The 24,812-nt window shown below is 42.5% G+C and overlaps 2 protein-coding genes across 2 annotated transcripts in view; both read left to right on the top strand.

Moving 5' to 3' along the window:
- The first annotated feature begins 11,890 nt into the window (after positions 1-11,890).
- med6 (mediator complex subunit 6) lies at positions 11,891-21,976 on the top strand. The gene is made up of 8 exons (XM_046308687.1): positions 11,891-12,023; positions 12,318-12,480; positions 13,761-13,852; positions 16,414-16,496; positions 17,127-17,235; positions 20,448-20,566; positions 20,745-20,772; positions 20,924-21,976. Exons 1-8 carry the CDS (start codon positions 12,002-12,004, stop codon positions 21,061-21,063), a joined length of 756 nt encoding a protein of 251 aa, XP_046164643.1. The 5' UTR covers positions 11,891-12,001; the 3' UTR covers positions 21,064-21,976.
- Positions 21,977-22,876: 900 nt separating this feature from the next.
- Positions 22,877-24,812, top strand: part of LOC124002274 (pecanex-like protein 1) — a 55,944-nt gene continuing 54,008 nt past the window's right edge. Inside the window, 1 exon segment of the mRNA XM_046309649.1 lies at positions 22,877-23,370. Coding sequence (XP_046165605.1) covers positions 23,218-23,370 — 153 coding nt within the window. The 5' untranslated portion in view covers positions 22,877-23,217.

Below are 24,812 nucleotides of genomic sequence, written 5' to 3'. Positions count from 1 at the left end.
CTTCAGAAGAATACACCACCAACACCACAGGGTATTCCATAAAATGCCAACACAGGCCCATCACCACAGGGCTTCAGTAAATTACACCACCATCACCACAGGGCTCCAGTAAGAGTTTACACCACCAATGGGGGGAACAAATCACCACAGGGCTTCAGTAAAATCACCACCAACACCACCCATCACCACATTTAGTAAAATCAGACCAAGTTCACATGTATAGCTATAACCATATAGATATAAATATATCTCTATCACGATTTGGGTCAATTCCATTTAAATTCGAGCCAATTCAGGAAATACATTGAAATTCCAATTCTCTTCCATGCTTTTTTCAACAAGGATTTGGAATTTGGGAACTTGATTTTTACTTTAATGAATTGACTGTAATTTAAATGGAATTGACTCCAACCCTGATCTCTGCATATATAATGCTCTGATTATGCTTATTAAAAAAAAACAACGTTGTATGTACTTTGTCTGAGGCCCCGGGTATGTCTGATCCGTGAGAATTATCACCAGAATATGTGCTGCAGCTGTGAAACCTGTCTATTTGTATAGCCTGTCTGTGCTATCATACCAACTCCTTGGCATTCATTGTCAATGAATCAGTATTATAGACAAGACAACAGCCCACTTACCTTGTTCTTCCAGTAGTTTTCTCTCTGTAGACAAAACTAAACTCTGACTTTAATGTCAAGAGGACAACAGGGTGCAACGCAGGATCCATCAGATCAAACCTAACATATCCCGATTATATACTTTCTATTTCTTTTTTTCCTCCCCTTGTGTTTTATATATATTTCCCACACTATGAGGTTGGAATAATACTGTGAAAATCGTGAACATGATGATAATGCTTTTTTTTTTTTTTTAGTGTGAGAGCCGTTTTGAAAAGATCGCCTGAAATTGTCAGCCCGTTTCGTTCCCATGGCGACGTCACCAGGTGGTTAAAAAAAAAAAATCCCCATTTAGGCTCGTCCAATTTGGCCCCTCACTCAGACCACTCTCAGACAGTCCTAGCAAAACTCTTTGCTTTAGAAATTGCTCTTTGACCAGTTTTAATTGAAAACAATCCCAATAAGGTACTTCATTGTTACCTTAGAAATTATTTGATCAAAAAAAAAAATTGGCTGCATTGAACCTTTTAAATGATCTAGAAAATCAATAGTTTTTTTAATGGTTGTTTAACAAAGTTAGGGGCAGCAGGGAGCCGAGCGGTTAAGAGCATTGGGTCAGTAACCGAAAGATCGCTGGTTCGAATCCCTGAGCTGACTAGGTTAAAAAAAACGTGTCAATGTGCCCTTGAGCAAAGCACTTATATCCATAATTGCTTCGGTAAGTTGCTCTGGATAACAGGGTCTGCTAAATTATGTAAATGTTAGCTGGCTAACTCATGGCCTGCTAGGTATTATGCCCTCTTATCTGAGACCACTAGGCTAGGATCTATTGTCCATAGAGAAACATCTGTATTGTACATTACTAACGTGTCTCATAAGCTATTGTTGAAATAATTTGGAGATTTTGATTCAATGTGTCCATTGTGTTTTCGCGACGAACTTCACTGCATTTTGTCTTGACTGACCAAACCAAACGAAAACAGGCCCTGGTGGCATGTCATAGTTGTTTTATTTTTTTATTAATTAATTTATATTTTTCTTTATTTACAATGTATTTATTTTTGATTATTTATTTATTTTTTGTATTTATTTTGTTTTCGCTTGCTTTTGAATATGTCTCTCGAATATTAGTTTTAAAATGTTCAAAGTTTTTTATTGTGTCTTGTGTGTTTTAAAAGGGGCTGTATCATTAAGCTACATAGCAGGTTTGACAGGTCCACGTGGGTTATACAGTGAAAAGGATGGAGTGAACATTAATGACACTGCTCCCAGAGTTCACTTCTTCTGTAGCTCAGTTGGTAGAGCATGGCGCTTGTAACGCCAGGGAAGTGGGTTCGATCCCCGGGACCACCCATACGTAGAATGTATGCACACATGACTGTAAGTCGCTTTGGATAAAAGCGTCTGCTAAATGGCATATATTATTATTATATTATTCACCTGAGGCTCTGTGAACTTCCTGTTAAGCGTTGCTTTCTATGGACACAGCATATATTATGGTCTTCTTTAAAAGATGATCGATTGACAAACATGACTCTTCTCAGTATTATATCTACAAGTTCTCTAAAAAAAACACCTTACGACCAGTCTCTAGACCACGTGTCCAACTTATTCCACGGAGAGCTGAGTGTCTGCAGGTTCTCTCTCCTCCGCTATAGTGAATTGACGATTTAAAGTCACTGTTTAGTAAGGAACTCCCCTCATCTGGTTGTCTAGGTCTTAATTGAAAGGTAAAACCCCCAAAACCTGCAGACACTATGCCTTCCGTGGAATGAGCTTGACACCCCTGGTCTAGACCCTGAAGTGTCCTACCGACCTGAGTTCCATGCATCCTACCGACCTGAGTTCCATGCATCCTACCGACCTGAGTTCCATGCATACTACCGACCTGAGTTCCATGCATACTACCGACCTGAGTTCCATGCATCCTACCGACCTGAGTTCCATGCATCCTACCGACCTGAGGCCCATGTATCCTATCGACCTGAGGCCCATGCATCCTATCGACCTGAGTTCCATGCATCCTATCGACCTGAGTTCCATGCATCCTATCGACCTGAGTTCCATGCATCCTATCGACCTGAGTTCCATGCATCCTATCGACCTGAGTTCCATGCATCCTACCGACCTGAGTTCCATGCATCCTACCGACCTGAGTTCCATGCATCCTACCGACCTGAGTTCCATGCATCCTACCGACCTGAGTTCCATGCATCCTACCGACCTGAGTTCCATGCATCCTATCGACCTGAGTTCCATGCGTTGTTAGAATGAATCCAGTGGGATGTACATAACAACTGACTGTTCTGTTCTATTTAATAATACTTAAACCAACCTGGGTGCTTTCCTCCAAAGATGTATTGTTCCTGGATTAATGCCAATATATATGTACAGTGCCTTGCGAAAGTATTCGGCCCCGTTGAACTTTGCGAACTTTTGCCACATTCCAGGCTTCAAACATAAAGATATAAAACTATATTTTTTGTAAAGAATCAACAACAAGTGGGACACAATCATGAAGTGGAACGACATTTATTGGATATTTCAAACTTTTTTAACAAATCAAAAACTGAAAAATTGGGCGTGCAAAATTATTCAGCCCCCTTAAGTTAATACTTTGTAGCACCACCTTTTGCTGCGATTACAGCTGTAAGTCACTTGGGGTCGCTTGGGGTATGTCTCTATCTGTTTTGCACATCGAGAGACTGAAATTTTTTCCCATTCCTCCTTGCAAAACAGCTCGAGCTCAGTGAGGTTGGATGGAGAGCATTTGTGAACAGCAGTTTTCAGTTCTTTCCACAGATTCTCGATTGGATTCAGGTCTGGACTTTGACTTGGCCATTCTAAAACCTGGATATGTTTATTTTTGAACCATTCCATTGTAGATTTTGCTTTATGTTTTGGATCATTGTCTTGTTGGAAGACAAATCTCCGTCCCAGTCTCAGGTCTTTTGCAGACTCCATCAGGTTTTCTTCCAGAATGGTCTTGTATTTGGCTCCATCCATCTTCCCATCAATTTTAACCATCTTCCCTGTCCCTGCTGAAGACAAGCAGGCCCAAACCATGATGCTGCCACCACCATGTTTGACAGTGGGGATGGTGTGTTCAGGGTGATGAGCTGTCTTGCTTTTACGCCAAACATAACATTTTGCATTGTTGCCAAAAAGTTCAATTTTGGTTTCATCTGACCAGAGCAACTTCTTCCACATGTTTGGTGTGTCTCCCAGGTGGCTTGTGGCAAACTTTAAACAACACTTTTTATGGATATCTTTAAGAAACTGCTTTCTTCTTGCCACTCTTCCATAAAGGCCAGATTTGTGCAATATACGACTGATTGTTGTCCTATGGGCCTCTTGGCTGCATCTCTGATCAGTCTTCTCCTTGTATGAGCTGAAAGTTTAGAGCCAGGTCAGGTCTTGGTAGATTTGCAGTGGTCTGATACTCCTTCCATTTCAATATTATCGCTTGCACAGTGCTCCTTGGGATGTTTAAAGCTTGGGAAATCTTTTTGTATCCAAATCCGGCTTTAAACTTCTTCACAACAGTATCTCGGACCTGCCTGGTGTGTTCCTTGTTCTTCATGATGCTCTCTGCGCTTTTAACGGACCTCTGAGACTCACAGTGCAGGTGCATTTATACGGAAACTTGATTACACACAGGTGGATTGTATTTATCATCATTAGTCATTTAGGTCAACATTGGATCATTCAGAGATCCTCACTGAACTTCTGGAGAGAGTTTACTGCACTGAAAGTGAAGGGGCTGAATAATTTTGCACGCCCAATTTTTCAGTTTTTGATTTTAAAAAGTTTGAAATATCCAATAAATGTCGTTCCACTTCATGATTGTGTCCCACTTGTTGTTGATTCTTCACAAAATAATACAGTTTTATATCTTTATGTTTGAAGCCTGAAATGTGGCAAAAGGTCGCAAAGTTCAAGGGGGCCAAATACTTTCGCAAGGCACTGTATATATATTTATTTAATTAATTAATAATTAACCATATGAACATGGTTAGAGAGCCCTGGACTAGATACAGTTGAAGTCATAAGTTTACATACACTTAGGTTGGAGTCATTAAAACTTGTTTTTCAACCACTCCACAAATTTCTTGTTAACAAACTATAGTTTTGGCAAGTCGGTTAAGGACATCTACTTTGTGCATGACACAAGTCATTTTCCCAACAATTGTTTACAGACAGATTATTTCACTTATAATTCACTATCACAATTCCAGTGGGTCAGAAGTTTACATACACTAAGTTGACTGTGTCTTTAAACAGCTTGGAAAATTCCAGAAAATGATGTCATGGCTTTAGAAGCTTCTGATAGGCTAATTGACATCATTTGAGTCAATTGGAGGTGTATCTGTGGATGTATTTCAAGGCCAACCTTCAAACCCAGTGCCTCTTTGCTTGGCATCATGTGGAAACCAAAAGAAATCAGCCAAGACCTCAGAAAATAATTGTAGACCTCCACAAGTCAGGTTCATCCTTGGGAGCAATTTCCAAATGCCTGAAGGTACCACTTTCATCTGTACAAACAATAGTATGCAGTATAAACACCATGGGACCACGGAGCCGTCATACAGCTCAGGAAGGAGATGCATCTCCTAGAGGTGAACGTACTTTGGTGCGAAAAGTGCAAATCAATCCCAGAACAACAGAAAAGGACCTTGTGAAGATGCTGGAGGAAACTGATACAAAAGTATCTATATCCACAGTAAAACAAGTCCTATATCCACATAACCTGAAAGGCCGCTCAGCAAGGAAGAAGCCACTGCTCCAAAACCGGCATAAAAAAGCCAGACTACGGTTTGCAACTACACATGGGGACAAATGTCCTCTGGTCTGATGAAACAAACATAGAACTGTTTGGCTGTAATGACCATCGTTATGTTAGGAGGGAAAAGGGGGATGTCACACTTTTATTCTCTATTTTGGTTAGGCCAGGGTGTGACTAGGGTGGGCATTCTAGTTTCTTTATTTCTATGTCTTTGTTTTTGGCCGAGTGTGGTTCCCAATTAGAGGCAGCTGTCTATCGTTGCCTCTGATTCGGAATCATACTTAGGCAGCCTTTTTTCCAACCTGGTTTTTGTGGGTAGTTGTTTTCTGTTTAGTGTTCTGCACCTTACAGAACTGTTTCGTTTGGTTCAACTTTGTTATTTTGTTGCAGTGTTCAGTTTCATTAACAATCATGAACGCTGCACCTTGGTCTCCTTCTTCATCCGATGGCAACCGATACAGGGGAGGCCGTGAAGCATGGGGGTGGCGGCAACATGGGGGTGGCGGCAACATGTGGGGGTGGCGGCAACATGTTGTGGGGGTGGCGGCAACGTGTTGTGGGGGTGGCGGCAACGTGTTGTGGGGGTGGCGGCAACGTGTTGTGGGGGTGGCGGCAACGTGTTGTGGGGGTGGCGGCACGTGTTGTGGGGGTGGCGGCAACGTGTTGTGGGGGTGGCGGCAACGTGTTGTGGGGGTGGCGGCAACGTGTTGTGGGGGTGGCGGCAACGTGTTGTGGGGGTGGCGGCAACGTGTTGTGGGGGTGGCGGCAACGTGTTGTGGGGGTGGCGGCAACGTGTTGTGGGGGTGGCGGCAACGTGTTGTGGGGGTGGCGGCAACATGTGGTGGGGGTGGCGGCAACATGTTGTGGGGGTGGCTGGTGCACTTCACAAAATACATGGCTTCGCGAGGAGGAAAATAATTTGGATATATTGAAGCAACATCTCAAGACATCAGTCAGGAAGTTAAAGCTTGGTCGCAAATGGGTCTTCCAAATGGACAATGATCCCAGGCATACTTCTAAAGATGTGGCAAAATGGCTTTAGGACAACAAAGTCAAGGTATTGGAGTGACCATCCCAAAGCCCTGACCTCAATCCCATAGAAAATTTGTGGACAGAACTGAAAAAGCGTGTGCGAGCAAGGAGGCCTATAAACCTGACTCAGTTACATCAGCTCTGTCAGGAGGAATGGGACAAAATTCACCCAACTTATTGTGGGAAGCTTGTGGAAGGCTACCAGAAACATTTGACCCAAGTTAAACAATATAAAGGCAACGCTACCAAATACTAATTGAGTGTATGTAAACTTCTGACCCACTGGGAATGTGATGAAAGGAATAAAATCTGAAATAAATAATTATCTCTACTATTATTCTGACATTTCAAATTCTTAAAATAAACCGGTGATCCTAACTAACCTAAAACGGGATTTTTACTGGGATTAAAAGTCAGGAATTGTGAAAAACTGAGTTTAAATGTATTTGGCAAAGGTGTAAACTTCAGACGTCAACTGCAGATGTAAACCTACAGGTGGGTCTCTCCAGGAATAGGGATGGAGAGCCCTGGACTAGATAGATGTAAACCTACAGTAGGTATCTCTCCAGGAACAGGGTTGGAGAGCCCTGGACTAGATAGATGTAAACCTACAGTAGGTATCTCTCCAGGAACAGGGTTGGAGAGCCCTGGACTAGATAGATGTAAACCTACAGTAGGTATCTCTCCAGGAACAGGGTTGGAGAGCCCTGATCTATGAGGTGTATCCTTTACACATCTACAAGGTGTAGGCTGTATTTACAGAGCATTCAAATCAAATCAAATCAAATTTATTTATATAGCCCTTCGTACATCAGCTGATATCTCAAAGTGCTGTACAGAAACCCAGCCTAAAACCCCAAACAGCAAACAATGCAGGTGTAAAAGCACGGTGGCTAGGAAAAACTCCCTAGAAAGGCCAAAACCTAGGAAGAAACCTAGAGAGGAACCGGGCTATGTGGGGTACGGGTAGAGATTATAACAGAACATGACCAAGATGTTCAAATGTTCATAAATGACCAGCATGGTCAAATAATAATAAGGCAGAACAGTTGAAACTGGAGCAGCAGCACAGTCAGATGGACTGGGGACAGCAAGGAGCCATCATGTCAGGTAGTCCTGGGGCACGGTCCTAGGGCTCAGGTCCTCCGAGAGAGAGAAAGAAAGAGAGAATTAGAGAGCATATGTGGGGTGGCCAGTCCTCTTCTGGCTGTGCCAGGTGGAGATTATAACAGAACGTGGCCAAGATGTTCAAATGTTCATAAATGACCAGCATGGTTGAATAATAGTAAGGCAGAACAGTTGAAACTGGAGCAGGAGCATGGCCAGGTGGACTGGGGACAGCAAGGAGTCCTCATGTCAGGTAGTCCTGGGACATGGTCCTAGGGCCCAGGCCAGTTGAAACTGGAGCAGCAGCATGGCCAGGTGGACTGGGGACAGCAAGGAGTCATCATGTCAGGTAGTCCTGGGGCATGGTTCTAGGGCTCAGGTCCTCCGAGAGAGAGAAAGAAAGAGAGAAGGAGATAGAGAACGCACACTTAGATTTACACAGGACACCGAATAGGACAGGAGAAGTACTCCAGATAAACAAACTGACCCTAGCCCCCGACACATAAACTACTGCAGCATAAATACTGGAGGCTGAGACAGGAGGGGTCAGGAGACACTGTGGCCCCATCCGAGGACACCCCGGACAGGGCCAAACAGGAAGGATAACCCCACCCACTTTGCCAAAGCACAGCCCCCACACCACTAGAGGGAAATCTTCAACCACCAACTTACCATCCTGAGACAAGGCCGAGTATAGCCCACAAAGATCTCCGACACGGATCTCCGGCATTATGGGTACTGTAGTATATCATGCTACTGTACTGTATCCTGAAACTAATACCATAGTCCATAATGACATGGGAAATCTGTTTTTGAAATGGGAATATTATGCTATTGAGTTGAGACTGACTATCCACTGCCTGGAGAACCCTAGACTGACTATCCACTGGAGAACCCTAGACTGACTATCCACTGCCTGGAGAACCCTAGACTGACTATCCAAAGGGGAACCCTAGACTGACATTCCACTGGAGAACCCTAGACTGACTATCCACTGGAGCACCATAGACTGACTATCCAATGCCTGGAGAACCCTAGACTGACTATCCACTGGAGAACCCTAGGCTGACTATCCAATGCCTGGAGAACCCTAGACTGACTATCCACTGGAGAACCCTAGACTGACAATCCACTGCCTGGAGAACCCTAGACTGACTATCCACTGGAGAACCCTAGACTGACTATCCACTGGAGAACCCTAGACTGACTATCCACTGGAGAACCCTAGACTGACTATCCACTGGAGAACCCTAGACTGACTATCCACTGGAGAACCCTAGACTGACTATCCACTGGAGAACCCTAGACTGACATTCCACTGGAGAACCCTAGACTGACTATCCACTGGAGAACCCTAGACTGACTATCCACTGGAGAACCATAGACTGGTTCTAGTGACTTCAGATATACTGGTTCTGTTCCATCTAGTGACTTCAGACAGACTGGTTCTAGTGACCTCAGATAGACTGGTTCTGTTCCATCTAGTGACTTCAGACAGACTGGTTCTAGTGACTTCAGACAGACTGGTTCTGTTCCATCTAGTGCTTTCAGATAGACTGGTTCTAGTGACCTCAGATAGACTGGTTCTGTTCCATCTAGTGACTTCAGACAGACTGGTTCTAGTGACCTCAGATAGACTGGTTCTGTTCCATCTAGTGACTTCAGATAGACTGGTTCTAGTGACTTCAGACAGACTGGTTCTGTTCCATCTAGTGCCTTCAGATAGACTGGTTCTAGTGACCTCAGATAGACTGGTTCTGTTCCATCTAGTGCCTTCAGATAGACTGGTTCTGATCCATTTGGTGACTTCCCTACCTAGCCTTGTTGCAGTGTGCCACCTGTGCGTCCCAAATGGCACCCTATTCCCTATCTAGTGCACTACTTAGCATCCTATTCCCTATGGGCCCTGGTCAAAAGTAGTGCACTTTTGGCATATGGCACCATTTCAGACACTGCTAAACCATGCAGTTCAATGACAAGGCAGGCTCATTATAATCTGTCTCACCGTGACAAATACCAAGAGGAGAAGGTATGTGTGGAGTCATCCTCTCACTCAGCTATGCTCTTCTCTTCTCCTCTCGTTCAGTTAATAGACTCAGTAAGAGATATTACCACAACAGACAACGTTTCTATTTGAATGTGTTCTATTGAACGATTGAAGTCACTTGAGAATTCTGATTTTTTAATTTTTGCAACCTCTCTTTAGAGAGAGCCATGGTATTGAGTTCTTCCGAAATGTGATTGGTTGGCATGTGCTTTTAATAGTTTTAGAGCCTAATTGGTGGTACTAAAGCATGTGAAATACAAAAACGATGACTGTCATCGAGAATATAAGTCCTTCATAAAGTAACAGTTGGTGTTTTCTTAAAGATACTCTTGTAGAATGAATTGCCCTGCTTGCTTTTACAAAAAAAAGCACAATTAGCTTTGCTATTATTCAATTAAAACAAATACAGAAAGCATTGTCTTTTATAAAGTAAGCCTTTTTTCATATTTTGTGACATGCTTTAAAAAAAAGTGTCATGACAATGAGCAAATATGTGCCCTTACAACGTAAACACGGTTAAATTCAATCTATAAATATAGTCTTTATATATCTATTATAGGTAACGGTAAGACCCATGTATTAACGTGACTTGCCAAAGATTTTAAAATCTAAATCATCTATAAATATAAAAACTAAAACAAGTGTTAGCTCGGTTTCTAACAGTGCGAGGTTGGGGGAAAAGTGATTCCTTAGCCTCGTTTATACCTCGGGGTTCCCGAGTGACACAGTGGTCTAAGGTGTCACTACAGACCCGGGTAGGTGGCCCAGGGTTGTCCTTGTCCCATCACGCACTAGCGAGTCCTGTGGCGGGCCGGGCGCAGTGCACACTGACACGGTCACCAGGTGTACGGTGTTTCCTCCGACACATTGGTGCGGCTGGCTTCCGGGTTAAGTGGGACAGTGTGGCTTGGCAGGGTTGTGTTTCGGAGGACGCACTGCTCTCGACCTTCGCCTCCTTACAGGAGTAGCAGTGATGGGAAAAGACTGTAACTACCAATTGTCGGAGAAAAAGAGGTCAAAATTAAAAAACAAACTTAAAAATAAAAAAAATCCAGGTCTGTCTACATTTGTAAGATATCCGGACACAATGCCTGTCTGAGGCCACGTCTAGACTTGACAGTTCATGCAGCTTTATTATTCTGATCACGGAGTTCTGATCACGGAGTTCTGATCACGGAGTTCTGATCACTGAGTTCTGATCACTGAGTTCTGATCACGGAGTTCTGATCACTGAGTTCTGATCACGGAGTTCTGATCACGGAGTTCTGATCACGGAATTCTGATCACTGAGTTCTGATCACTGAATTCCGAAAGCGTCATGCGTCTACACCTCTACATTTAAATGTGTCTACCGTGTCCATAGTGGGTCCAGATTCCCGTTTCCTGCGCCATATTCAAATTCTCCAAACGGTGGAATATGCAAAATATGATAACAACACAACAACTGATGTCAGTACCTAACTACTGTAGCTAACTACTGTAGCTAACTACTGTAGCTAACTAGCCCGCTAACTACTGTAGCTAACTAGCCCGCTAACTACTGTAGCTAACTAGCCTGCTAACTACTGTAGCTAACTACTGTAGCTATCTAGCTCGCTAACCTCTGTAGCTAACTACTGTAGCTAACTACTGTAGCTAACTAGCCCGCTAACTACTGTAGCTAACCTCTGTAGCTAACTAGCCCGCTAACTACTGTAGCTAACTAGCCAGCTAACTACTGTAGCTAACTACTGTAGCTAACTAGCTCCCTAACCTCTGTAGCTAACTACTGTAGCTAACCTCTGTAGCTAACTAGCTCGCTAACCTCTGTAGCTAACTACTGTAGCTAACTACTGTAGCTAACTACTGTAGCTAACCACTGTAGCTAACTACTGTAGCTAACTACTGTAGCTAACTACTGTAGCTAACCTCTGTAGCTAGCCAGGAATCTCGCAAGCAACGCTAAAAGGGATTGCAAAAGGGTTCGTATTCAACCATACATACAATCTTAGTTAACACTCCCTACGTCCTCGCATATTCTGACGGGGCCTCATGGTTTTACCTAGAAACTGTATTTTTCTTAGCAGGTTTAGGAGAATTTACGCAGCAGGTTAGGATAATTAACGTAGCAGATTGGGAGAATTAGGTTAAGGTTAGATCAAATTAAACAACTTTTGATGTCAATTAGACAAAAAGCTGTATTTATGCCACGTTCAAAACAACTGGGAACCCGGAAGAATACGAGGTCACATCATGACATCAGTGATCTTCAGGTCGGAGTTCAAGAGGCCCGAGTTCCCAGTTGTTTTGAATTGCAGCATTAGACCTGACCTGGCGTCACACTGCTGATTACGTCATCCACCAGCGAGGCCGATTACGTCATCCACCAGCGACAGACGCTTTCTGTGCGACATTTGTTTACAGCACACGATGGCGTCGGTGGATTTGAGAGGTAAGCGAAGTGTTTCTTTCATTAATTGAAAAGTAATGTATTGTGTGTCCGTTTGAAAATCGAATAAATAGTCATGAACACTAATGTATCTCTCTTACGATTTCTGAGAATTACAATAAATAGCTTTCAGGAACATAATTTGCTTGACAGCACAAAGCTAGCTAGTTTAGCTGGCGCGTTAGCTTAGCAAGACAGCTTACGATCTGTTTACCAAACCAATCAGCCTGTTTTCATCAAAACACGTTATACCTACACGTTTACCCTTATTCATTCGTTACCTGCTGCTCCTTCTAGACAACAACCTCCTGGGGATATCGTGGGTTGATAGTGGCTGGGTGCCCATCCTCAACCCTGGCAACGTACTGGACTATTTCTCCGAGAGGAGTAATCCGTTCTACGACCGCACCTGTAACAACGAGGTGGTGAAGATGCAGCGGCTCACTCTGGAACATCTCAAGTAAGGGTTTATTTTATATATTGGCTTTGAATATGGCTGACACACTGGCTATTAGCCGGTTTCCAGTCTAAAAGGGAAGGGGGGTACCTAGTCAGTTGTCCAACTGAATGTATTCAACTGGAATGTGTCTTAAACATTTAACCCAACCCCTCTGAATCAGATTGGGAACAGTGGGTGCTTGCTCAAGGGAACAGTGGGCTGCCTTAAATCGACCTGCCCACAGTCTTCTGCCTTGTTCAGGGGAACAGTGGGTTAATTGGGAACAGTGGGTTAACTGCCTTGTTCAGGGGAACAGTGGGTTAACTGCCTTGTTCAGGGGAACAGTGGGTTAACTGCCTTGTTCAGGGGAACAGTGGGTTAACTGCCTTGTTCAGGGGAACAGTGGGTTAACTGCCTTGTTCAGGGAACAGTGGGTTAACTGCCTTGTTCAGGGGAACAGTGGGTTAACTGCCTTGTTCAGGGGAACAGTGGGTTAACTGCCTTGTTCAGGGGAACAGTGGGTTAACAGTGTCAACTGTCTTGTTCAGGGGAACAGTGGGTCAACTGTCTTGTTCAGGGGAACAGTGGGTCAACTGTCTTGTTCAGGGGAACAGTGGGTCAACTGTCTTGTTCAGGGGAACAGTGGGTCAACTGTCTTGTTCAGGGGAACAGTGGGTCAACTGTCTTGTTCAGGGGAACAGTGGGTCAACTGTCTTGTTCAGGGGAACAGTGGGTTAACTGCCTTGCTCATGGGCAGAACGACAGATTTTTACCATGTCAGCTCGGGGTGTCGATCCAGCAACATTCCGGTTTCTGGCCCAACGCTCTAATCAGTAGGCTACCAGGGATTGTTACTTTACAATAGTGATTTATTAGGCCAACATATTACTTGTTACATCTATTACACTAACACTGCCCCTGACACAGATTAAGCCGACTAGTCCCATTGACAGTGTCCATTGAAAGGTCCAGGACCTGTGTCAGCAAAACTGTCTGTGAGTGTAATAATATAGTTACTAGCCTAACTGGTCCAGGACCTGTGTCAGCAAAACTGTCTGTGAGTGTAATAATATAGTTACTAGCCTAACTGGTCCAGGACCTGTGTCAGCAAAACTGTCTGTGAGTATAATAATATAGTTACTAGCCTAACTGGTCCAGGACCTGTGTCAGCAAAACTTTCTGTGAGTGTAATAATATAGTTACTAGCCTAACTGGTCCAGGACCTGTGTCAGCAAAACTGTCTGTGAGTGTAATAATATAGTTACTAGCCTAACTGACATACATTTATGTGTCTATTTCAGTCAGATGGTTGGAGTGGAGTACATTCTCCTTCATGCCCAGGAGCCCATCCTCTACATCATCAGGAAACAGCAGAGACAGTCTCCTACTCAAGGTGATCCACAGAGAACACACACCACAGACTTCTGACACACACACACCACAGACTTCTGACACACACACACACACACCACAGACTTCTGACACACACACACACTACAGACTTCTGACACACACACACACCACAGACTTCTGACACACACACACACAGACTTCTGACACACAGCACAGACTTCTGACACACACACACACTACAGACACACACACACACACTACAGACTTCTGACACACACACACACCACAGACTGACACACACACACACCACAGACTTCTGACACACACACACACACACACACTACAGACTTCTGACACGCACACACCACAGACTTCTGACACACACACACTATAGACTTCCGACACACACACACTACAGACTTCCGACACCACAGAAAACATCTTAAACCTCTTGGAAAGTTTACGTCATGTTCCCAAGTCCTTTATTCCAGGCTCTGTTTACATGTTCCCAAGTCCTTTATTCCAGGCTCTGATTCTACATCCTGTACTCTACAGTTGAAGTCATTAAAGATTACATCCACTTAGGTTGAGAGTCATTAAAACTAGTTTACATACACTTAGGTTGGAGTCATTAAAACTAGTTTACATACACTTAGGTTGAGAGTCATTAAAACATTAGTTTACATCCACTTAGGTTGGAGTCATTAAAACTAGTTTACATCCACTTAGGTTGGAGTCATTAAAACTAGTTTACATCCACTTAGGTTGGAGTCATTAAAACTAGTTTTCAATCCCTTAGGTTGGAGTCATTAAAACTAGTTTACATCCACATTTCTTGTTACATTTTGGCATTAAAAAGTTTACATCGGTTAGGACATCTCCACTTGTTGTGCATGATCCACAGGTTGGAGTCTAATTGTCCCACCAATTGTTTACAGATCAGATTATTTCAATTGTTTATAGAAAGATTATTTCACTTATAATTCACTGTATCACAATTCCAGTGGGTCAGAAGTTTACATACACAAAGTTGATTGTGCCTTTAAACAGCTTGGAAAATTCCAGAAAATGATGTCATGGCTTTAGAAGCTTCTGATAGGCTAATTGACATCATTTGATAATTGGAGGTGTACCTGTGGATGTATTTCAAGGCCTACCTTCAAACTCAGTGCCTCTTTGCTTGACATGGTGGGAAAATCAAAGGAAATCAGCCAAGACATCAGAAAAAAATGGTAGACCTCCACAAGTCTGGTTCATCCTTGGGAGCAATTTCTAAATGCCTGAAGGTACCACTTTCATCTGTAGAAACAATAGTACACATTGTATAAACACCATGGGACCACGCAGCCGTCATACCGCTCAGGAAGGAGACGTGTTCTGTCTCCTAGAGATGAACGTACTTTGGTGCGAAAAGTGAAAATCAATCCCAGAACAACAGAAAATGACTTTTTTTCCTTCTTTATTTTAAACCTTCATTTAACTAGTCAGTTAAGAACAAATTCTTATTTTCAATGACGGCCTAGGAAAAGTGGGTTAACTGCCTTGTTCAGGGGCAGAACGACAGATTTTTATATTGTCAACTCGGGGATTGGAACTTGCAACCTTTCTGTTACTAGTCCAATGCTCTAAACACTAGGCTACCTGCCGCCCCTTGTGAAGAAGCTGGAGGAAACCGGTACAAAAGTATCTATATCCACAGTAAAACGAGTCCTATATCAACATAACCTGAAAGGCCGCTCAGCAAGGAAGAAGCCACTGCTCCAAAACCCCCATTAAAAACCAAGACTACGGTTTGCAGCTGCACATGGGGACAAAGATCATACTTTTTTGAGAAATTTTCTCTGGTCGGAAAAAATATATAACTGTTTGGCCATAATGACCATCGTTATGTTTGGAGGAAAAAGGGGGAAGCTAGCAAGCCGAAGAACACCATCCCAACCATGAAGCACGGGGGTGGCAGCATCGTGTTGTGGGGGTTCTTTGCTGCAGGAGGGACTGGTGCACTTCACAAAATAGATGGCACCATGAGGAGGAAAAGTATGTGGATATATTGAAGCAACATCTCATGACATCAGTCAGGAAGTTAACGCTTGGTTGCAAATGGGTCTTTCAAATGGACAAAGACCCCAAGCATACTTCCAAAGTTGTGGCAAAATGGCTTAAGGACAACAAAGTCAAGGTATTGGAGTGGCCATCACAAAATTCACCCAACTTATTGTGGGAAGCTTGTAGAAGGCTACCTGAAACATTTGACAAACAATTTAAAGGCAATGCTACCAAATTGTAATTGAGTGTATGTAAACTTCTCACCCACTGGGAATGTGATGAAAGAAATAAAAGCTGAAATAAATCATTCTCTCTACTATTATTCTGACATTTCACATTCTTAAAATAAAGTGGTGATCCTAACAGACCTAAGACAGGGAATGTTTACTAGGATTAAATGTCAGGAATTGTGAAAAACTGAGTTTAAATGTATTTGGCTAAGGTGTGTGTAAACTTCCGACTTCAACTGTATATTGTGAGCTCCTCTTCCCATGTCCTTTATTCCAGGCTCTAATTCTATATCCTGTACTCTATATTGTGTGTTTATTTCCCCAGTCATCCCTTTGTCTGACTACTACATTATAGCTGGGGTGGTGTATCAGGCTCCTGATCTGGGAACAGTTATTGGATCCAGAGTGGTAAGAGAGAGTTAACCTCCTGGCATTGTCATTACTATGCTATAGTGTTATGACTATGTTGTTATTAATGTTATTACTATGTTATTACTTTGGGTTTTTAGAAAAGAGTGGAATTATCTTGGTTTATGTTGTGGTCAATTCCATTAAAAATTCCAGTCAATTCAGAAAGTAAATCAAATTTAAAAAGCATTGGAAGAGAATTGGAATGGCAGTATACTTCCTGAATTGGAATGGCAGTATACTTCCTGAATTGGAATTGCAGTATACTTCCTGAATTGGAATGGCAGTATACTTCCTGAATGGGAATTGCAGTATACTTCCTGAATTGGAATGGCAGTATACTTCCTGAATTGGAATGGCAGTATACTTCCTGAATTGGAATGGCAGTATACTTCCTGAATTGGAATGGCAGTATACTTCCTGAATTGGAATGGCAGTATACTTCCTGAATTGGAATGGCAGTATACTTCCTGAATTGGAATGGCAGTATACTTCCTGAATTGGAATGGCAGTATACTTCCTGAATTGGAATGGCAGTATACTTCCTGAATTGGAATGGATCCATGGTTGACATATGAGTTGATGGGGTTCTGTGGTCATGTGTATTGACTGCTGTTATTCTCCCCACAGCTGTCTGCTGTCCACGGTGTCCAGTCTGCCTTCGATGAGGCCATGTCGTACTGTCGCTATCACCCATCTAAAGGATACTGGTGGCACTTCAAAGACCAGGAGGAGAGAGGTATGTTAGCCAGTGTTGGTGTCAATTCTAGTCTATTCAGAAAGTACACTGAAATTCTAATTCTTTTCAATGAGGAAAATGTGGAATGTGAATTTGGTGAACTCTAACCCTTTGTTGTGGTTGTGTTACAGTTTTTTGATGATGTTTTACAGGGGAGTTTACTGGTCCATTGGTTTTCATTCCGAACAATAAATCATTATTTTTAATGTGTGATGCCTATTAAAAGCATGTTTCTCTAAACATGGCCTAAGGCAGGAAGGAAGTAAATCATGGCTTTAAAAGCATGTTTCTCTAAACATGGCCTGAGGCAGGAAGGAAGTAAATCATGGCTTTAAAAGCATGTTTCTCTAAACATGGCCTGAGGCAGGAAGGAAGTAAATCATGGCTTTAAAAGCATGTTTCTCTAAATATGGCCTGAGGCAGGAAGGAAGTAAATCATGGCTTTAAAAGCATGTTTCTCTAAACATGGCAGGGTAGCCTAGTGGTTAGAGTGTAGAGGAGGCAGGGTAGCCTAGTGGTTAGAGTGTAGAGGAGGCAGGTAGCCTAGTGGTTAGAGTGTAGAGGAGGCAGGGTAGCCTAGTGGTTAGAGTATAGAGGAGGCAGGGTAGCCTAGTGGTTAGAGTGTAGAGGAGGCAGGGTAGCCTAGTGGTTAGAGTGGAGAGGAGGCAGGGTAGTCTAGTGGTTAGAGTGTAGAGGTGGCAGGGTAGCCTAGTGGTTAGAGTGTAGAGGAGGCAGGGTAGCCTAGTGGTTAGAGTGTAGAGGAGGCAGGGTAGCCTAGTGGTTAGAGTGTAGAGGAGGCAGGGTAGCCTAGTGGTTAGAGTGTAGAGGAGGCAGGGTAGCCTAGTGGTTAGAGTGTAGAGGTGGCAGGGTAGCCTAGTGGTTAGAGTGTAGAGGAGGCAGGGTAGCCTAGTGGTTAGAGTGTAGAGGAGGCAGGGTAGCCTAGTGGTTAGAGTGTAGAGGAGGCAGGTAGCCTAGCGGTTAGAGTGTAGAGGAGGCAGGTAGCCTAGTGGTTAGAGTGTAGAGGAGGCAGGTAGCCTAGTGGTTAGAGTGTAGAGGCGGCAGGGTAGCCTAGTGGTTAGAGCGTTGGACTAGTAACCGGAAGGTTGTGAGTTCAAACCCTCGAGCTGACAAGGTACGAATCTGTCGTTCTGCCCCTGAACAGGCAGTTAACCCACTGTTCCCAGGCCATCATTGAAAATAAGAATGTGTTCTTAACTGGTTAAATAAAGGTTAAAAAAAAAAAATTTCAACCATTCTCCCCATCAATGGTATTTACCCTCTGCAACAAGATGGCGTTTGACAAGACATGGCAGCTCTGATTCTAGCTCCTAAGCAACATTCCTAGTCAATTCCATCTTAATAAATAATAATAACTAGCTGTATATTTACTATTCTATCCTACGTATACTAAATATTCACATAATGTCTATACACCTGTCACATATTAATACTCTGGACTCCGACATTGTTCGTTCTAATATTTATATATTTCTTAATTTCATTCTTTTACTTTTAGATTTGTGTGTATGGTTGTGTATTGTTAGATAATACTGCACTGTTGGAGCTAGGAACACAAGCATTTAGTTAGATACTACTGCACTGTTGGAGCTAGGAACACAAGCATTTAGTTAGATACTACTGCACTGTTGGAGCTAGGAACACAAGCATTTCACTACACCCGCAATAACATCTGCTAAACATGTGTTGTGACCAATAACATCTGTTAAACATGTGTATGTGACCAATAACATCAGCTAACCATGTGTATGTGACCAATAACATCTGCTAACCATGTGTATGTGACCAATAACATCAGCTAACCATGTGACCAATAACATCTGCTAACCATGTGTATGTGACCAATAACATCTGCTAACCATGTGTATGTGACCAATAACATCTACTAACCATGTGTATGTGACCAATAACATCTGCTAACCATGTGTATGTGACCAATAACATCTGCTAACCATGTGTATGTGACCAATAACATCTACTAACCATGTGTATGTGACCAATAACATCTGCTAACCATGTGTATGTGACCAATAACATCTGCTAACCATGTGTATGTGACCAATAACATCTACTGACCATGTGTATGTGACCAATAACATCTGCTAACCATGTGTATGTGACCAATAACATCTACTAACCATGTGTATGTGACCAATAACATCTGCTAACCATGTGTATGTAACCAATAACATCTACTAACCATGTGTATGTGACCAATAACATCTGCTAACCATGTGTATGTGACCAATAACATCTGCTAACCATGTGTATGTGACCAATAACATCTACTAACCATGTGTATGTGACCAATAACATCTGCTAACCATGTGTATGTGACCAATAACATCTGCTAACCATGTGTATGTGACCAATAACATCTACTGACCATGTGTATGTGACCAATAACATCTGCTAACCATGTGTATGTGACCAATAACATCTACTAACCATGTGTATGTGACCAATAACATCTGCTAACCATGTGTATGTGACCAATAACATCTGCTAACCATGTGTATGTGACCAATAACATCAGCTAACCATGTGTATGTGACCAATAACATCTGCTAACCATGTGTATGTGACCAATAACATCAGCTAACCATGTGACCAATAACATCTGCTAACCATGTGTATGTGACCAATAACATCTGCTAACCATGTGTATGTGACCAATAACATCTACTAACCATGTGTATGTGACCAATAACATCTGCTAACCATGTGTATGTGACCAATAACATCTGCTAACCATGTGTATGTGACCAATAACATCTACTAACCATGTGTATGTGACCAATAACATCTGCTAACCATGTGTATGTGACCAATAACATCTGCTAACCATGTGTATGTGACCAATAACATCTACTGACCATGTGTATGTGACCAATAACATCTGATAACCATGTGTATGTGACCAATAACATCTACTAACCATGTGTATGTGACCAATAACATCTGCTAACCATGTGTATGTGACCAATAACATCTGCTAACCATGTGTATGTGACCAATAACATCTGCTAACCATGTGTATGTGACCAATAACATCAGCTAACCATGTGACCAATAACATCAGCTAACCATGTGACCAATAACATCTGCTAACCATGTGTATGTGACCAATAACATCAGCTAACCATGTATATGTGACCAATAACTTGTGATTTTTAAAAATTGGATGTCTATAGATGCTAAAGCCAAGCCGAAGTCGAAGAAGAAAGAGGAACCCAGTTCCCTGTTCCAGAGGCAACGTGTTGACACACTTCTACTCGATTTGAGGTCCAAGTTTCCTCCGATGTTTTATCAGGTACGACACGCCAACAATCAGTTTAGTCAGAATTATGGGATCGTGGTTGCTAATATCTCAGCCAATATACATCTACACCGATTCATTCAGTTGTAACAGTGTATTAATGAGGTTCACATTTGCTCATCTATATTCTGTGTGTAATTCTTTTTTATTTTTTATTTTGCAACAATTTTAGCCTAAGCCTGGTGAGAAGCCCATCCCAGGTAAGAGTGTACAGCTAATATTACAGAACCATTTGTTATTCTTTTACAATGGGATTTAGACATTTAACTATGTCAATCTTTGTCTTTTCTTTGGTCGCGGAGTCTTGTTTTGCCACCTTGTGTCTAATCTACTGTATCGGTTGTGTTGTAGTGGAGGTGAAGAAGGAGACTGAACCCCCTGTAGAGCTGGTGAAACAGGAAGAGAGAGAGAGAGAGCCAGCCACCAAGACCTCCGCTCCAGCTCCCCCCAGCAGCAAACCACCTCCAGAGAAACGGGCCAGGCTACAGTGATGGCCACTCCTGTATATATTTCTGATTATGTCCATCCTTCAATGAAAATAACAAGGAAAAAAACAAACTCCCATTGCTCTTGCCAGTATCACCTTTTGTTAATTCTAGCTTATATGTGAGCCTCTTGGCCTTCGTCATGATGTCCATTCTCACATTGGCAAGGCACACTGAAAGGACATATGGGACAGGTACAACCCTACCTGACTGAACAAGGCTAAGGAAGTGGTTTGTGTCTGATGGAAGGTGTGTGGAAATGGACCGACATCCCAGTTTCCAGACCTAACAGACCATAACAACCCATCATCCTGTTTCTGAAGGGCTTGGAATGGCATTAGGCAAATGAATAGTCACAAATGGCATCCTATTCCCTACATAGTGCACTACTTGTGACCAGGGCCCTAATAGGCCCTAGTCAAAAGTAGTGCACTATATAGGGAATAGGGTGCCATTTGGGATGCTGGCATGAGCAGACGATATGAGTTGTCTGTCCCAGTACCAGACCTCGTGGGACATTCCATCCATGTTCTAGAACTGTCTAGTTACTGGCAACATGTACATCTTACTATCGCTCCAAGACTTCTCTCTGTGATGACGCTAGAGGTGAGAGGTTAAGGACCCGAGTGGATTTGCAGTTTTTTTTTTTGGGGTAACATGGAAACTGAGATCACCGGTAAATCTCTATGCACTGTTGACATCAGCAGTATCTTACTCAGTCGTGACTGTGGGGAGACTTGTTTTTTTGGGGGCGTTATCTCTGAAACATAAATACACATCCACACAATTATTTTTTTCATGTAATTGTTTTTTTCCACGTCAAGTGATCCTGAATCCATTGTCTGTTTTCATTGGGAAAAAAAACATGTTTCATGCTTTTCTGAATATAATCATTTTCATAAATTCTGCAGTGACTTGAGTTTGTCATTATTCATCAAAACATGTATTTTTTTAATGTGATTAAATGTATGTAATCTAAGGTACCCAGGTGTGGTCAATATAGATAGTCTGCTTTGGACATCAGCTATGGGATCCTCCTGAGATATTGGTCCAACTGCAAGGCTCTTCAATCTCATTTTTAAAAAACCTTTATTCAACCAGGCAAGTCAGTTAAGAACACATTCTTATTTTCAATGACGGCCTGGGAACAGTGGGTTAACTGCCTGTTCAGGGGCAGAACGACAGATTTGTACCTTGTCAGCTCGGGGGTTTGAACTCACAACCTTCCGGTTACTAGTCCAACGCTCTCTAACCACTAGGCTACCCTGCCGCCCCTGATGAGAGTCAAGTAGATTTTAGTGTCTAGATGATTTAACTTGATGATCAATTAATATATTTGACTAGCAACTTGAAAATACAGCAGTGGAAGTTATGCCACAACACTCAGGGCTCCAGAGTGGCACAGTGGTCTAAGGCACTGCAACTCAGTGCTAGAGGTGTCACTACAGACCCTGGTTTGATTCCAGGCTGTATTACAACCGTACAGTGATTGGGAGTCCCATAGGGTGATGCACAATTGGCCCAGCGTTGTCTGGGTTAGGGTTTGGCTTGGGTAGGACTACATTGTAAATAAGAATTTGTTCTTAACTGATTTTCCTGGTTAAATAAAAAATATTACATGTAAATGTAAATATGGCACACCGAGATTTTCTGAAAATCACTACAGTACCAAAAGGGGGCGCTATTTAGCTAGTGTAATATTGTGTGACCGTTTTCAAACTACGCTCAAAGAGTTGTCTTTGCTTACACTCTTTTTCCATTGCCCGTTTGTTTATGTAAAGAAGGGTTAGTGCTATCTGGGATCCTTGGGATGTCATTATCATAAACTCTAACCTTAACCATAACTCTTACCCTGAACCTTTTTTAAATTTCAACTTCAATGGGTAGGGACCATTGTGTAAGGACGTCCCAAGGATACCAGATATAGCACCGACCGAAGAAGAAGAAGCAGCTCGCAGGGCGTGGTGGGATAGGAAGACTTTCTCAGTGGCGGACCGAGTACAGTGCCCCAGCTGGCTCGTTGCAGAGAAGATGGCTGCAGTGTGGATTTTCAGGCCAGTGTCTGAAAACACTGCACTGTTGGTAATGTTTCACCACGGCTAGCCTTCGTGTCGCCCCTTTTATTTAGTCGTTTTTTTTTTCTCCCAAGGAGATAAAACAATGGGGTCTCAAACTCTACAGATCCTCAGGCAAGGGGTCTGGGCTTCAATCACAGGCGGATGGTACTATGATCCCCATCAAAATACATTTGTCAATGCTCTACACCTCTACCTCTGGCTATTCCTACTATGTTTCCCCTTCACGCTTTACATGGTAAGTGTCTGTGTGTGTGTAACACGATATCCAATCTCAGCAAAGTAAGTCTGAGTTTACCGTTAGAGGATCTTCCTTGGCTGTAATGTCATGCTAGCCAAACCGCTAATGCTAACAGCTATACCGTTGGCTAGTAAGATTAGCCAACTAGCCAAACCGCTAATGCTAACAGCTATACCGTTGGCTAGTAAGATTAGCCAAACCGCTAATGCTAACAGCTATACCGTTGGCTAGTAAGATTAGCCAAACCGCTAATGCTAATGCTAACAGCTATGCCGTTGGCTAGTAAGATTAGCCAATTAGCCAAACCGCTAATGCTAACAGCTATACCGTTGGCTAGTAAGATTAGCCAATTAGCCAAACCGCTAATGCTAACAGCTATACCGTTGGCTAGTAAGATTAGCCAACTAGCCAAACCGCGGATGCTAATGCTAACTAGCCAAATCGCGGATGCTAATGCTAACAGCTAACCGTTGGCTAGTAAGGTTAGCCAACTTGCTATTTAGCTATCTTAGTTAACGTTACCTAGATAACTAGCTAGGTTGCTAGGTATTCTTTGTTTGAGATCTAAATGTTTCCCTCGAATAAAACGAAATAAATACCAGTGGACGTAACTGTTCGCTCCTTGTTTTCAGGTTCACCGTTATGTTGTTGTTGTCAGGTGTGACATTTTATTCCGCTATCTGTCATTGTTAGCTGACCACATTTTACACTGTCCATTATTTTTTTTTAATCAGATTGAGGGAAATACTTAAGCTCGACCAGGTTTGACTAACAAAACCCCCGGGCAACAATTCGTGGCTAATACGTATTTTGTACATAAACAACAATGATAGCTAATTAATAGAAAACAGATTATGTTTGCAACCTTCGCACCCCCCACCTCCCAAAGCCACATTGACAGCGATATTTCTCAGTCTATTATTAGCTAACAATGTATGTCTTGTCTCTCGTATACTGGTGGCAAGATCTACCAGATATTCAAGCTGACCCATCTTGTCAGCAAGCCAGCACAAAAACAGACTTCTAGGAAATGTTGTCATGAAACAAAACAACATGGTTGGAGAGTAGGATAGATTACAAACTGCTGCACAGTCAAATATTCCTGCCCCATAAACATCACGTTACTGTAAACACTGCCTGCAAAACCAAATGTAGATGAGTGCTCTTTAAAACAGCATTTTATATGTGCCTCACTTTCAATATTGAGGGGCTATAGTTACAGCTGTTTCCAATTGAAATGTTACTCAGACCAGTTGCTTGGTGTTGTGTAATTAGGCCAGATCTGTGATTGATTAGCAGTGGTTTTGATTTGACTCAAGTAAGGATATGTATTCCAAGTGCTTTGATTTAACTCAGGATGTTTTTAAAATTGTATTTGACCCATTTAACTAGGCAAGTCAGTTAAGAACAAATTATTATTTACAATGATGGCCTAGGAA

Source organism: Oncorhynchus gorbuscha, linkage group LG17 (genome assembly GCF_021184085.1).
Source record: "Oncorhynchus gorbuscha isolate QuinsamMale2020 ecotype Even-year linkage group LG17, OgorEven_v1.0, whole genome shotgun sequence".
In the NCBI taxonomy this organism is placed as follows: domain Eukaryota; kingdom Metazoa; phylum Chordata; class Actinopteri; order Salmoniformes; family Salmonidae; genus Oncorhynchus; species Oncorhynchus gorbuscha.
This window is presented reverse-complemented; position numbering and strand designations above follow the sequence as displayed.

What these genes read in the sequence shown, in the direction of transcription:
- med6 (XM_046308687.1), top strand. Translation starts at nt 12,002, where the DNA reads ATGGCGTCGGTGGATTTGAGAG. An exon ending in CTCACTCTGGAACATCTCAA is followed by an intron (nt 12,481 to 13,760) that starts GTAAGGGTTTAT and finishes TGTCTATTTCAG; the next exon opens with TCAGATGGTTGGAGTGGAGT. An exon ending in CAGTTATTGGATCCAGAGTG is followed by an intron (nt 16,497 to 17,126) that starts GTAAGAGAGAGT and finishes TTCTCCCCACAG; the next exon opens with CTGTCTGCTGTCCACGGTGT.